Raw genomic sequence first — 12909 nt, forward strand, 5'->3', positions numbered from 1 at the left:
ACCTCCTGTTGGCGGGCAAGGAAGAAACAATTCAGCAAACACCTACTAAACCTGCTAGCCGTGGCGGATGTTGGTGAACAAACCCGCATATCCCACTCCATCGCCCCCAAACCTACCGATATCCCTTTCCGGCTGACATGCTCGCTCTGGTAGCGAACGGGTGCCAACAACGGACGACGGCAAACGGGCCCAAGCGCCACTAACAAACGACGACGATGCCCATTCCTCTCCCTATCTCGCCACTGCTGCTGTTCCACAAACCCCTGCGGTTTCACTCTCAAAGTTACGAACTTCATCAGCAACAACAAGAACATCAAACAGCAAACGCTGCTGCTGACATCCAACCAGCCAGTCACCATTTCGCCGAATTTCAACACCCCTACCTCCCTCCTATCGGCAAAACACCTTCGAAGAACGACAGTTGACAGAAGCCAAATTTCCGATACCCCTTGTATCCCAGCGTACATTTTACAAGAATACTGCTTGTTGCCCCTGTGTCTGTCTTGTCTGACCCCAGTAGTAGCCCTGACCCCAGGCTGATTGATGATTCGGATTGAGAATCGGCCACGTTGTTGACAGGTGTTTGGTGCATGATGATGAGAGGTTGGGATTATCCTCATTCTTCTCAGACTCAGATTCATCAGATGAAGATGATGAACTCCCGAGAATGTGTGAGTGGATGATGTTCCCTTCCCTTGTCAAAGCTCTCGATCCGACGACGACGACTTTTTTTCTTCTCATCACTCCTTCGATTCCATTTTTGAAACGGAGCGACTCCGCGAGGAAGTTCCATTTGTTCCAAGCGCACAGGTACGGTACCGGTACAGTACGGAACTCGTTGCTCCAGTTCTGTGCAAGCAATGAATCCAACGAATCGTCACGACCTCGTCGAAGGAATTGAAGGAACAGATTAAACCAACATGAAGACGTCGTCGTCGTCGTCATCATCTATCAAATCTTCACTCTCTACAGAGGAAGTATATCCAACACATCTCCACACATCTTTCTCTCATCATCTATCCAATCACTCCTCTACATCCACCCCATCTCTACACCTCATCCCCATCTCACCTCAACCCCCCACCTCATCCGGCAACGCAAACCAATAAGGCTCATCAACCCCCTCCCGACTCGGCACCTCCCTCCCCCCTACACCATCAGAACCACCCCCACCCCCCAAATCCCCCTTAACACTCATCTCCAAAGCCTCCCAATCCACATCCTCCCACCTCAAATTCAGCATCCGCAACCTCACGCCCCAGTCCTCCATCATCTCAATCAGCGACGTCGTATCCTTCGTAATGGGCTGCTGGTTCAGCAGCATGAGGAGGCCGTCGAGCCATTCCGACGCCAAGGGGGACGTCGGCGGGAAGAGTTCGAGGAGGACGCGTTCGTCTGCATCTTCCGCCGCCGCAGCAGAACCTTTCGTTTTGGGCGAGGTGCCCAAGATGGTAATCTTCGTCGTCGTGGCATTGCCGTTCGTATTATTGGATGTTTCCCTCGCAGACTCTTTCAGCGTCTCTGTACTGTCGTTCCCGTTCTGCAACATCTGCATCGCGAGAGGCGCCGCCTCGGCCGCCGAGACGTTACTATCCACCGACGTGACGGCATGCAAATCGATGCGCTCCGCCAACTCCGCCAGAGGGACTTCTTCAGCGCCAGTCTTCCTCCTGCTAGAGGGATAGTTTTGATAATGCAGCCAGCGCCGATTATGGCTCAGCCTCACATAACGCCACGCAGCAGTACCGCCCTCATCATTTTTGCTGCCCGTGGACGTGGGGAACCAACTCCCCTTCAACAAGCACCGAATCCGCTGCTCCTTCATGAACTGCAGACTCTCGAGATGTAACTGCTCCCTCACCTCGACCAGATGCGGGCCCCACGCATCCTGATACACATCGTTGAGATTCTCCATCTGCCACCGCCGCGCGGTCTCCAGACTCACGACCCGCAACTTCTCCTCCACTTTCCCCACGTCCGTCTTCCTCCCCGCGGACCCCACGATCCGCTCGACGAGAATCCGCACGACTTCTTCGATCTTGTAGAAATCTTCCTGCTCCGCGCCCGCGTCTTTCCAGAGGCGGAGGAAGGCGTTTAGCGCGGACGTGTGCAGACGGCCCCATTGGAGGAGGAGGGGATTGTACAGCTTATCGACGGATTGTTGAGTTGCGCGCTCGTACATGCTATTCCGGTAGGAGGGCTGGTCGGGAGAGGCGGTGCCGTCGTCGATTTCGAAGTGTTCGTAGAGAATGAGCGTGACGCTCAGGCTTGCTCGTGCCAACGGGCAGCGGTGTTCTCGGGGGAGGACGAATTGCTCGAGGAGGATCTTTTGATAGATGTCTTCGTTTCGGCGGCAGTATTCGACCAGGTCCATCATACCCAGATATCCCGTCTCGTCGAACTCCCAGGCTGGACTTTCCGTCTCGAATCCTAGCCGTCGCCATTTCTCCGGGTGGTGTTTCCTGACTTTGGCTCCATTCACGCCTTGCGGCGGGATATATGGATCCGGATTACTCAAGAGATGGATCGTCTTCAAGGCCCGTTTATGTTCCGGTAGTTCCATATTCACCATCACATCCCTCCACTTCCTCAACAACATCTTGGTCAAGTTCTGAAACTCGATAATAGCCGATGACAGAGGACTGTCCACATCGCCAGCCGCATCCCCGCGCATCAGCATGCCCACTCCCCCAATCACACCCAGATCTTGCAGTCTCTTGATGAACTTGGGCCATTCCTGCTCTCCGCCATTCACCACCGCATCCCTCATAAGAGCATTGACCAATTGCAAGGCATTGGCGCAGAGCGTATGATCCGACGCACTCAACCTCTGCACCAAAGACTCCAGAAACCCCGGATTGTTCTCCAGCGCAGGCTTCAACGCCCGGAACCCAAACACCGGCTCTTCCCCATCTTGCTGTCCAGCGGCTAAAGGTCTCGAGACGACGAGCACGATGAGGGTCAGGGCGTTGCGGACGATGTTGACGAGCGGATGGGAGATGGCGAGGGAGAGTGCCTACAGTAATATAATCGTCAATTCCACACACAAAAACATACAAGCCTCGTAATGATGTTGCAATTCACCTTCTCCAAAACCATCTCATCGCAACACTCCCACCCCATATCCAGCTCCAGCAGCGCATCCAAACTCCCCAACGCATACGCCTGCGTGTTGCCCGACGTGCTCAGCACCGCCTGCCGCAGCGGCGGCAGTCCGTCCGCCTGGATAAATGCATCCGCGAACGAAGGGTCGCCCAGCAGGCCCTTGAGTTTGAAGACTGCGTATTTGCGTGCGCTCTCGCTTTCCGCTGAGAGGCCGGCGACGAGGGTTGCGACGTCCGGGGGTTCGTCCATGTCTTCTTCTCTCCTCTCTTCTCTTCTCGCCGAGGTGTGGATAGCGATCGCGCGGCCGGAGTCGTCTGCGGGTAGTGGTGTTGATATTCTATATATGAAACGTTCCCTTCTCACTCAAATGCTGCGAGATCTTGCAGATGAAGATGAAGACGACGATGGAGAGGAGGAGCCGGAAGTGGCGAAACATAGTCTATCGCAACGAAAGCTGGTATCGCAAAAGCCAAGCGAGTCGATATGATGCCCGGATCACGGGCGGCAGGAGGAGGAGGGTAGATCGCCGAGGCCACCGTGCTGCTGCTGCTGCTGCTAATGCTTCGACCACGACTCGTGCCGACATGCCAGCTCCCGAGGTGATGGATCGAGATAATAGTCAAGTCGACAAGATAAGTACAGAGAATTGAAGAGAGAAAATTGTTAAACCTGTCGCCTGGACAGTAGAGTAACTTGGAACGAAGAAGTGAGGTGGATGATGCCGGGGCGGTGGAGTCTCCAGTCTCGATTCCAATGCTCTCTCGTCGTTCCCGGCCAAGGATCAGCCACGTGCATGAGGCATTCGAGACCGAGCCAGAGTTGACCGGCAATCCTCAATCAGCGTGGGAGGCTGTGAGAGCTTCCAAGGTTGCCTTACGTCGATGTGCAGCTGCACACGAACCGGTGCTGAACGTACTCGGGGCTGCACGCTGCGTGAGAAGCATGTTCAGATGCCTCGTAAGCCGGCCAATCGCGGAAACGGGGTCAATATATATCACTCAATGAAGAAATCAGAATATATCATCACTCGCAGTCGACATGCTGCGATGGGCGGCGTATAATTATAATTGTAGGTAGGTAGTCGCTACAGTAGCCACCACCACCACCATAATTCCAACTCACGGCGCCGTTTCGAGTATCATCGTAACAAAGTCCAAGATGAAGCCCACCCATCTATGAGCCCCAACACCTTGCTTTTCGCTCCAGAACCAAATCAAGTGTAGACCCATTCATGTACACCATCGTGTGTGCGTAACGTCGTTTCGTTTCAGCGTCGCCGCTCTAGCCGTGCTGGGTCTTCCAGTCTTCTGCGACCCGCCCTGATCATCAACAGATAATACACTACTGAACAAGGCTCATACTCTTGTCCAGTTGCGAAGGTACACTAATCCATACTTTCATGTCGTGTCGTGTCGTGATGGAGTGATATCTGAGGTAAATCGAGTATTCCAGCCGACCTGCGGTGGTTGATGTCAATGTTGAGGACGTATTTCCGCTCATTTTCGCCAGCCAACGTTCCAGATGACGTGGGCAATGTCTCGTGCCGTATTAAAAGTCTCGCTGACTCGTCCAAAGAGGCCTGCAGCCACCGCATCGTCCTCGTCCTCGTCGTACGGCATGAACATGCCACTGGACGTTCTCCTCATGCCCTCCATCTCATAGTCGGAAGAATTGGGGCCTGGAGTGCTGCTGCGATTGCGGCTGCTGGGGCCGCCATCTCTACCAGTTCGAGTAGACGCTCCAAGAGATGACTTGGGATTGGCAGCTCCAAAGGACCAAGATGAATCTGAATCGATTTCTTCTTCGTCATCTTCATCTTCTGGCAGGAGGAAATTACTCGACGGATGCGTAGGCCTGAGAGTTTCCTGTGATGGACTTGGGCTCAAGTTTCCAGTGTTCCAGGATCTGCCGAATGTGTGGTGTTGTGCCTCTTCGGTTACATCTGGGCTGTCAGTACGATATTTGAGCGTCGTCGATGGGAGAGTCTCGATGGTCTTGCGGCCGCTCGTAGAACTACTCCTGCTTCGGTCTGATTTCGCCTTCTTTCGGCTAGGCGTCTTTTTCCTCTTCATCATCACAACTCCCTCGTCGCTGCTGGAATCGGAGTTGGAATGATGGCCTCGGTCTTCCGTCTCCTCCTCGCTATCTTCCTCTTCGTCCAAGCCAGTATCCTTGCAGTCTACAGCGATACATTGCTCCACTCGATCGTCGAATCGGATGTGCCGCTTCTCCTGAGCTTCGCAAGGTGTTCCACCGCTGCTCGTACTTCTGCTCGTAAAGTAGTCAACCTGGTCCCTACTAGGGGTCTCCGATTGCAGTTTAGAATCCACGACGTCCGAGTTGGCGCCAGATCTTCGGCCTGATCGTCCCTGGGCTTGAACAGCTGATGCTGCTTGCTTGACCAACGAAGAAGTGGACAAGGACTTTTGAAGCATGACTTCAGAGACACTTCGCTTTTTCAGAATTGGCTTCTTGTTGACAAAAGAGTTGTTTTTGGAGATTTGTGAGTCCGGCTCCGACACGTTTTGCGTGATCGGATATGATGATGCCGTCTTCAATGGGCCGTACAGCCATGTCACATCGGATTCTTTGAGCCTGCTCTTAATGTTAGAATTCGCTGTGAGATCTGACCACACATTCGATTACGTACCAATTCAGTCTCTCGGGCGAGACAGTGCGAAGGTTATGCTTGCATTTCGCCCATGACCTCCAGCTGGCATTCTCGAGCCTGTTCAATGGTCAGATCGATATTCGGTAGTAAAGCATACGTATATGATAACTTACCTCGACCTTTCGCCGTATATAGTCTTTCTCTGGGACACGATATGCCTCCAGGATGCCCATATATCTTCTTCCCTCCACTCATGGCTCAGGAAGTCCACTTGCCTTGATGGATCATTCCTCACAGCAGTGTCATCATTCACGGTAGGTGTGGGTAACGGCGAATCGGACTGAGTTGTGTCTGTGCTCGTCGATTCTGGCAGTCCTTCGCTCGAATCTTCACCAAAGGCTGGAGATGATGGAGGGACGCCTCCTCTCGAGCCATGACCACCGCCGAAGGGAACATCGTCGTAGTTGGGGAAATCGAGGTCGGTGTCGAGGGAGAGGGTGCTCTCTACCGACGAGTCGAAGCTGTCCAAGGTGGAATCTCGTGACGAGGCACTCGAAATCGTCTCGAACGAACTCGCGGCAGAGGGTGGTAGCGATGACGGCGTCTTGCCACTCGGTCGTTCTTGGTGTTCGGCATGAGGGGTAGCAATGGTCTTTGGACTAGACGGAAGCGGCGAAGTGTCGAGGAATAGTGAAGATGACGTGGGCGGAGAGCGGCGTATCCCAGCGGATTGGTAGTATGATTGACCGTCCGGCTGTCGGGGGACTTGCAGCACTTCGGTCATGACGGGCGGTCACACCATGTGCAGTGAGTGCGATATCCAAAGCAAGCGAGTGTCGTGAGGGTGGCCTTCACTTCCTGTCCGGAGACCGCAGTTTTGGAGGATATGGGGTGTCGGCCAGTATCCGCACCGTACCGCCGGGTTTCCAGAACGAAACACTCGTTATCGTCGTGTTTGTCGAGCGCTCGAAGGCGATAAAGACAGGCCAGTGGTGGGAGGGCAGATGGTCAACAACGGGCGTGGGAGAGGGAGAGAAGTGGTTGCTGACTGTGCGCGAGCCAGAGTACGAAGCAGTAGAGATTAGAATGCGGGAGTGGGCAACAGAGTTGAGGGCAACTCAGGTGTTCCTTGGCTGCACCAGCGTGTAAGGTGAAGGGGTCTGCGGTCGGGGAAGACCGTGACCTAGAACTAACTTCCCGCCGCAGCCTGGCGAGAGGTGCAGCGGATGTCGATGTTTCTGTCTGGCGGGGGGTGGTGCTTGTGCTGGTTCTGGTGCTGCGGGGTTGCGGAGGGTCTGGGCGATAGGCGTGGCGAGTGGCACGAAGCGCACGCAATCAATCAATCCGTCAATCAATCAATCAGTCCAGTTCGGGGTGGGCGGTTGTTTTGCACAGCGCGGCGACGGGCATGGCTGCAGGCAGAGGCATTGACGACTGACTGCTTGGTGGATGGACGGGTGGATTGATGGGGCCTGCGGCGAGAGAATTGGCGAGTGTGGAGACGGTGCAGGCTCTGACAGGGCGCTGGGCCTGGGCCAAAGCAGGGAATGCGATCGGCCGTGGAGAAGAGCAGGATGATGACACGCTGCTCCGTGCACCACCACTACTGACCACCACCAGCAGTGACTACTCCTTCCAGTTCTTGCCGCGCTGCCACGCATCCTGATCTCAGGGACCGCCGCCATCATCTCCCGCCTACCGCTACTTTTACATCAAGTCGTAGCGACTGTGGCTACTCTCAAATTCCTCGCTGCCCGTCTGAGCATCCGCTTGCGGTACCTGTGCTTTGCTCTGCTGCACACTCCCCGCCGAGCGCTTGGCCGACTCGCAAACACGGTAACCTCGGATGGCAGGGCAGGCCTCGCGGTCCCAGACTGCAGCGCTCGCCAACCAACCCAGCAATCACGCTCCACGCTCCACGCACCACGACACCCCACGGTCTCGATAAGCTGCTCCAGTTCTGCGGCTGCGTCGACACGGCTGCCAGAGCCGTCGTCGCCATGGTTGCTGCTGCATCGACTGCCCTGCAATCCTTTGGACGGACCGATTTTGCAGGCCCAGCTGCAGCTAGTCTGCCCATGCAGCAGGCGCGCGACAAGGCTTATATACGTACTTGCTCAACGCTTCTGCCACTCCTCGCGCCTCGCGATGTCTCGATGGCGAAGCGTCTGTAGATGTAGGAGATCGAGCGCTCACCACCCGTCATCGAGCCATCGACCGTCTCCTTCTCACGACGGTCTACTAAGTTTGGACACTACCCACTCTCCAGCTCCACCAAACCGCTCCCCAACATCGCGCGAGCTTTTGCTCCATAATTCTCCAAACATCCCATCGTCTCCACACGCCTCGCATCGCCTGCGCAATTGGTGCATCTCTCTGCGACACGACCCTCCTCCACACCTGTGGAGCAGCCAATGTGATGCCACGCTCGAGCCTCGCGGCGAACTGCAGATTCGCAGGCATCGTCGCCAGCCTCAACCGTCAACACACTTTCTCGCCGTGCAGAAGGCTCTGCATCCCTGCGAACTGTCGACACTGGCGATACGCCACACCCATGGTTCAGAGCACGTTGCTGATGATGAAATCCTCGCAGGAAGTACCTCAGCAGTGGAAATCCTCTCAACAATGTCGCCATGCCGATAGGCGGGAGGTGCTTCACTTATCGCAATCCATACACTCTCATTGCGTGGTTGAAGTCATGTACTGATACGAAGATAGAGGAAAGCACTTCGGCCATATCTCTCAGCTCACCAAGCTACCTGCTGCATTCGGACTCTGCCCCAAGGAACAACACAGTCAACAGCTCCAGGATCGTTGATGAGAACTACAACAAGACCTTTCAATACGGGATCCAATCATGCATACTTGGGGCGCTAGATTCCTGCTAGGATGGCGTGACTGGCGCCTGTCATTGTCGCAGCCGCACGCACAACCTCCGCAGTCCTCGTTGGCATGTGATTGCTGTGCCAGACATCTATCTCTTACTGCGCTCAACAGAAAGATCCTAATATCCAAACGAGAGGGTACGAGAGAAAGTTTGCCCTGTCAGGAATCCACGCACAAGACGCTGACGACTCGACCCTTGCCGTCTTGTTCGCAAATTGCTAATGGATTCCAATGTTGAGCAGTCTAAGTTGTCAACAGCTCCACTATGCAGCCTTCTGCGGGCCCGAGAATGCGTGCAAACCGGTCCTTCTCCCTCCTATGCCGCTCAACCTGGAGCACATCGACGGGCCGCTGACAGCCGAAAGAGACTCCAATACCTCAAAAACATGTTCTACAACCATCCTCACCACATATCTTACGTGTCGCATCGTGATTGTGGATCACTCTCCCCAAACAGACCGTCTTTGCTGGATCGATGCGTCTCCCTTCTCCGCACGAGCTTACCCCAGCGCACATACATATGTATCCCGCGCTGCAAGTGAGTGCCAGGGTGCGTATCTTCCTTGGCGAAGATGGAGAGCATAACGCAGCGATGAGGCTGGGCCACTCTCATCCGTCCTCTATCAATCGCCCACACTACTGCTGCAAGCAAGGATATCCAGCAAACTACCAAGACATACCCTCCTATCAATCAGGGCAGGGCCCTTCTGGCTTTGCAATGCACGTAATATGGGAGCTGTATGCTGCTGTGTTACGCTCGGTTGCGGCATTTGCTGTGTGGCAATGGTCTGGGCTGAGAAGATGGTGTTCTCGCCTCTCCTTCTTGGCTTGCGGTCTTCATGCCGTGCATACTATCTTCCCTCTTCCCTACTTTGCCCGAGTAGAGCGATTTCTGGCGACGGTCCCGACTTGCTCGGTTGCATGTGGCATTGTCGGCGGCTAAGTCTTCAGTATTGTCTTCGCTGGCGGACGACGATAGCGTCACTTGGTTTCATGACTGGAGGTCTGACGAGGCGGCAATATCTTCTTGCTTATTGTGGCCTCGGGTTCGGATGTTCGGAGCGTCTGCAATCTTTGAGGATGAAGCTTGCATCCTGTTCCGAAGAATTGGTCCTTCGTACTTCTTCGGACTCTGGGCATACAGACAGGTAGTTCTGAAACGTGCTTACGCTGCTGAGGGTTTGTTTCATGGTCGAGTTTATCGTGGAGAGAGAATGAATACCCGGGGGTTGTGAAAGCCTTTCGAACGTCGATGCCGTTGTTGGAGAATCGATTGAGGCTGCTGATAGACGTGCTACATTGGTACGCTGTAGAGTCTGCTGTTGCCCTCGTCGTCGTCGTCGTTTCTGTCGCCCCGAAGCAACGCCGGTTCACCACTCCTGCCATTGCTGCCATTGGCCTTGAGCAAGCTCTTGTGGGTCCATTTTGAGGATGGAGCTTTATAATTTGAATTTGCTGTCAGTAGTCATCCAATCAGGAACGCATTGGTGGTTTAGTGGTAAAATGTGAGCATCATCATCAGCCTCCTGGGCCGTGTACATCGACTAACATCGATTCAGTCGTCGTTGCCAGTCGCTTCTCAAGCACTTTCGACGAGCCCCGGGTTCGATGTGAGTAACACCACTACACTCTGAAAAGTTAAAATTGTGTCCTGATAATCGATCCAGTCCCGGCCGATGCAACTGCAAGCCGAGAGTGATTTCACTCACTCTGACATTTTTTGAAGTTTTGTTTCGATGAAGATCGATTTGTTTTTGTTTGGGTCTACTGCATGTGGCTCTGAGGAATTGTTACATGTGTCTCTCTTAATTTTTTTTCGTTCCTTTACATTGGTGGTTGCTCATGGCGATGTCCGTTGCTTGGGCAAAACGTTCATCGAATCGAAGCTGCTTAACGAATGGCATGACTTTTGCGTACTGTCGAAATGGCGATTGCTAGGCATGACACATATCGATCATAGACAGCCATGGCTTCTCTGTTGAAACGTTCTTGCGGTTCTAAGATCGATTATACATCCAGTCCATATCGATGGCAAGGCTGGATTTGGCTAGCGTGGCGAGAGAAAGGGAGGAACGTTCTTGAGGTTCTTTCCTTTCTTCTACCTCTACACTACTATCATCTCAGGCTGATTGTCTCGATGATCGGCCTTCAACTCCGTGAGCAGGTACCAAGACAGGACGCGGTCGACCATCGAGCCCGCCCGCCTTTCAAATTACCACAGATGACGACGCTTGTATCATTTCTATATAATATTATTAAATAATTAATTACTAATAATATCTTTTAAATATTATAACTTAAAGTTATTGAGATTTCAATTACATATAATTTAAGGAGTATTAGGTTTTGTGGTTTGAAGTCATCACATGTACTCAGTAGGTTTAGATGTAGACACAAGAGCTTATTTTACTGCTGCAACATTAATAATTGCAGTTCCTACAGGAATTAAAATATTTAGTTGATTAGCTACTTGCTATAGTAGATCATTACATTTAACTCCTTCAATGTTATTTGCATTAGGATTTGTGTTTATGTTTACTGTAGGTGGATTAAGTGGTGTTATATTAGCTAATGCTAGAGTTTAAATAATGTATTTAGCTGTAATAATATTAGACAGACCCAAGACAGCGAGACTCTCATCAAAGTTGCAAGATGCGGTCTCATCAGAGAACGTTTCTTACACTCGACAGACAATACTGACATCACCACTTTCGTGACGTTCAAATGATCTGTTCACTACAAGGCACCTTTTCTCATATCTTCACACCGTGTAACTTCCATCTACAAGATCATACAAGGGTAAGAATGATACAAAGATTTCCCATTGTTTGTTTGAGAGCTTCTTTTCACAAATTGAATTCCACATCAGTCACATCAGTCAGGAGATTCAATACTTCCAAGATGAGCTCAGCAGTGAAGGCAGCGCAGACGACTTTGTCGGAGAACTTCGGTGGCGCTGCTCATAAGTTGGCACCAGCAGATACTAGGTTCTCGTTGGAGGATGTTCCGGATCAGACTGGAAAGGTCGCTGTTATTACAGGTGGAAGTGAAGGTATGTGATCTTTACGAGTGAAGCACGGAGCAATTGCTAATGATACTAGGAATCGGCTATGGCTGCTCACACACCCTACTCTCGAAGAACATCTCCAAAGTCTACATCCTATCGGTCTCGAAGGACGTCGTCGACGGGGCGAAAGACGCAGTATCAAAGGAACTAGGCGAAGACAAGGCGGGTCGCGTCAAATGGATCCAGTGTGACCTGAGCGACTGGGATCGAGTTTTGGACGTCGCCAAAGAGATTCAGAACTCTACAGACCGTCTGGATATCCTGATCAACAACGCCGGGCGAGGGATCATGACATACCAACTCACTTATTATGGAGTTGACCGTCACATGGCTCTCAACCACATGGGCCACGCGATCTTGACCTCGAACCTGCTCGACCTGTTGAAGAAGACGGCAGATGGTGGTGACACCGTTCGGATCACCAGTCTTGCGTCGAACGCTCATCAAGGCGCACCCAAAGACACCAAGTTCGAAAGCCTGGATGAACTGAATCAGGACCTTGGTCCCAACGGACAATACGGCCGATCAAAGCTCGCCGCTATCCTCTACAGCAAGTACCTCGCCAACCACGTCACCAAGCAACATCCCAACTTGCTCGCGAACGCAACCCACCCAGGCGTTGTATCAACCAAAATGTCGACCAACGACATCCACGAGCCTTATCCTCTAGCCGGGTATCTGATGTCTGCGGGTCTGGAGCTGTTCAAGAAAACGCAGTTTGATGGCGCTCTTTCCACGCTGTACGCGTCGACGGTCACGAGGGACTCTGGGCAGTATATTTGTCCTCCGGCCGCTCCGGAGCCTGGAAATGAGCTGGCTCAGAATTATCAGCTGGCGGAGAATTTGATGAAGTTGACCCGGGAGGTGGTCAGGGAGAGGGGTGGGATTGATTTGAAGGATTGTTAGATAGTGTGTTGTAGAAATATTGCATCGAGGGAGTGGCATTGGGTGGAGTTGGTTGTCTTATATTCTAGCTTTAACGACGTCCAACATGCAGACGAGGTGATATCTTATATCTTCACCTTCTGCCTTTCACTTGAGCCACCCGGATCTCAAATCTCCCTAAACGCCCCCCAAAAATGGCACAACCTCGTTCAATTACGCAAAGACCCCATGCCATGCGGACCTAGTTCCTGTAGTTCCTGCATTGGCATCTCCTCTCAGCCCCACCTTCGGCACATGGGACGGAAGCTGGGTGAGAGGGTGCATTAATCAGTTTCAATAAGCAATGTCCTAAGCC

The 12909-nt window shown here is 52.7% G+C and overlaps 3 protein-coding genes across 3 annotated transcripts; 1 reads left to right on the forward strand and 2 right to left on the reverse strand.

The window, feature by feature from the left end:
• Positions 1 to 1072: 1072 nt before the first annotated feature.
• Positions 1073 to 3354, reverse strand: M409DRAFT_17701 (uncharacterized protein; the record flags this gene model as incomplete). Its single annotated transcript, XM_033804174.1, has 2 exons — positions 1073 to 3016; positions 3085 to 3354. 2 exons carry the CDS (start codon positions 3352 to 3354, stop codon positions 1073 to 1075), a joined length of 2214 nt encoding a protein of 737 aa, XP_033673357.1.
• A 1247-nt stretch (positions 3355 to 4601) lies between these two features.
• Positions 4602 to 6500, reverse strand: M409DRAFT_63143 (uncharacterized protein; the record flags this gene model as incomplete). Its single annotated transcript, XM_033815460.1, has 3 exons — positions 4602 to 5700; positions 5756 to 5833; positions 5890 to 6500. 3 exons carry the CDS (start codon positions 6498 to 6500, stop codon positions 4602 to 4604), a joined length of 1788 nt encoding a protein of 595 aa, XP_033673358.1.
• Positions 6501 to 11503: 5003 nt separating this feature from the next.
• M409DRAFT_50164 (uncharacterized protein) lies at positions 11504 to 12575 on the forward strand (the record flags this gene model as incomplete). Its single annotated transcript, XM_033811466.1, has 2 exons — positions 11504 to 11654; positions 11704 to 12575. 2 exons carry the CDS (start codon positions 11504 to 11506, stop codon positions 12573 to 12575), a joined length of 1023 nt encoding a protein of 340 aa, XP_033673359.1.
• Between the last annotated feature and the right edge of the window lie 334 nt (positions 12576 to 12909).

Source organism: Zasmidium cellare (assembly GCF_010093935.1).
Source record: "Zasmidium cellare ATCC 36951 unplaced genomic scaffold M409scaffold_3, whole genome shotgun sequence".
Lineage (NCBI taxonomy): Eukaryota > Fungi > Ascomycota > Dothideomycetes > Mycosphaerellales > Mycosphaerellaceae > Zasmidium > Zasmidium cellare.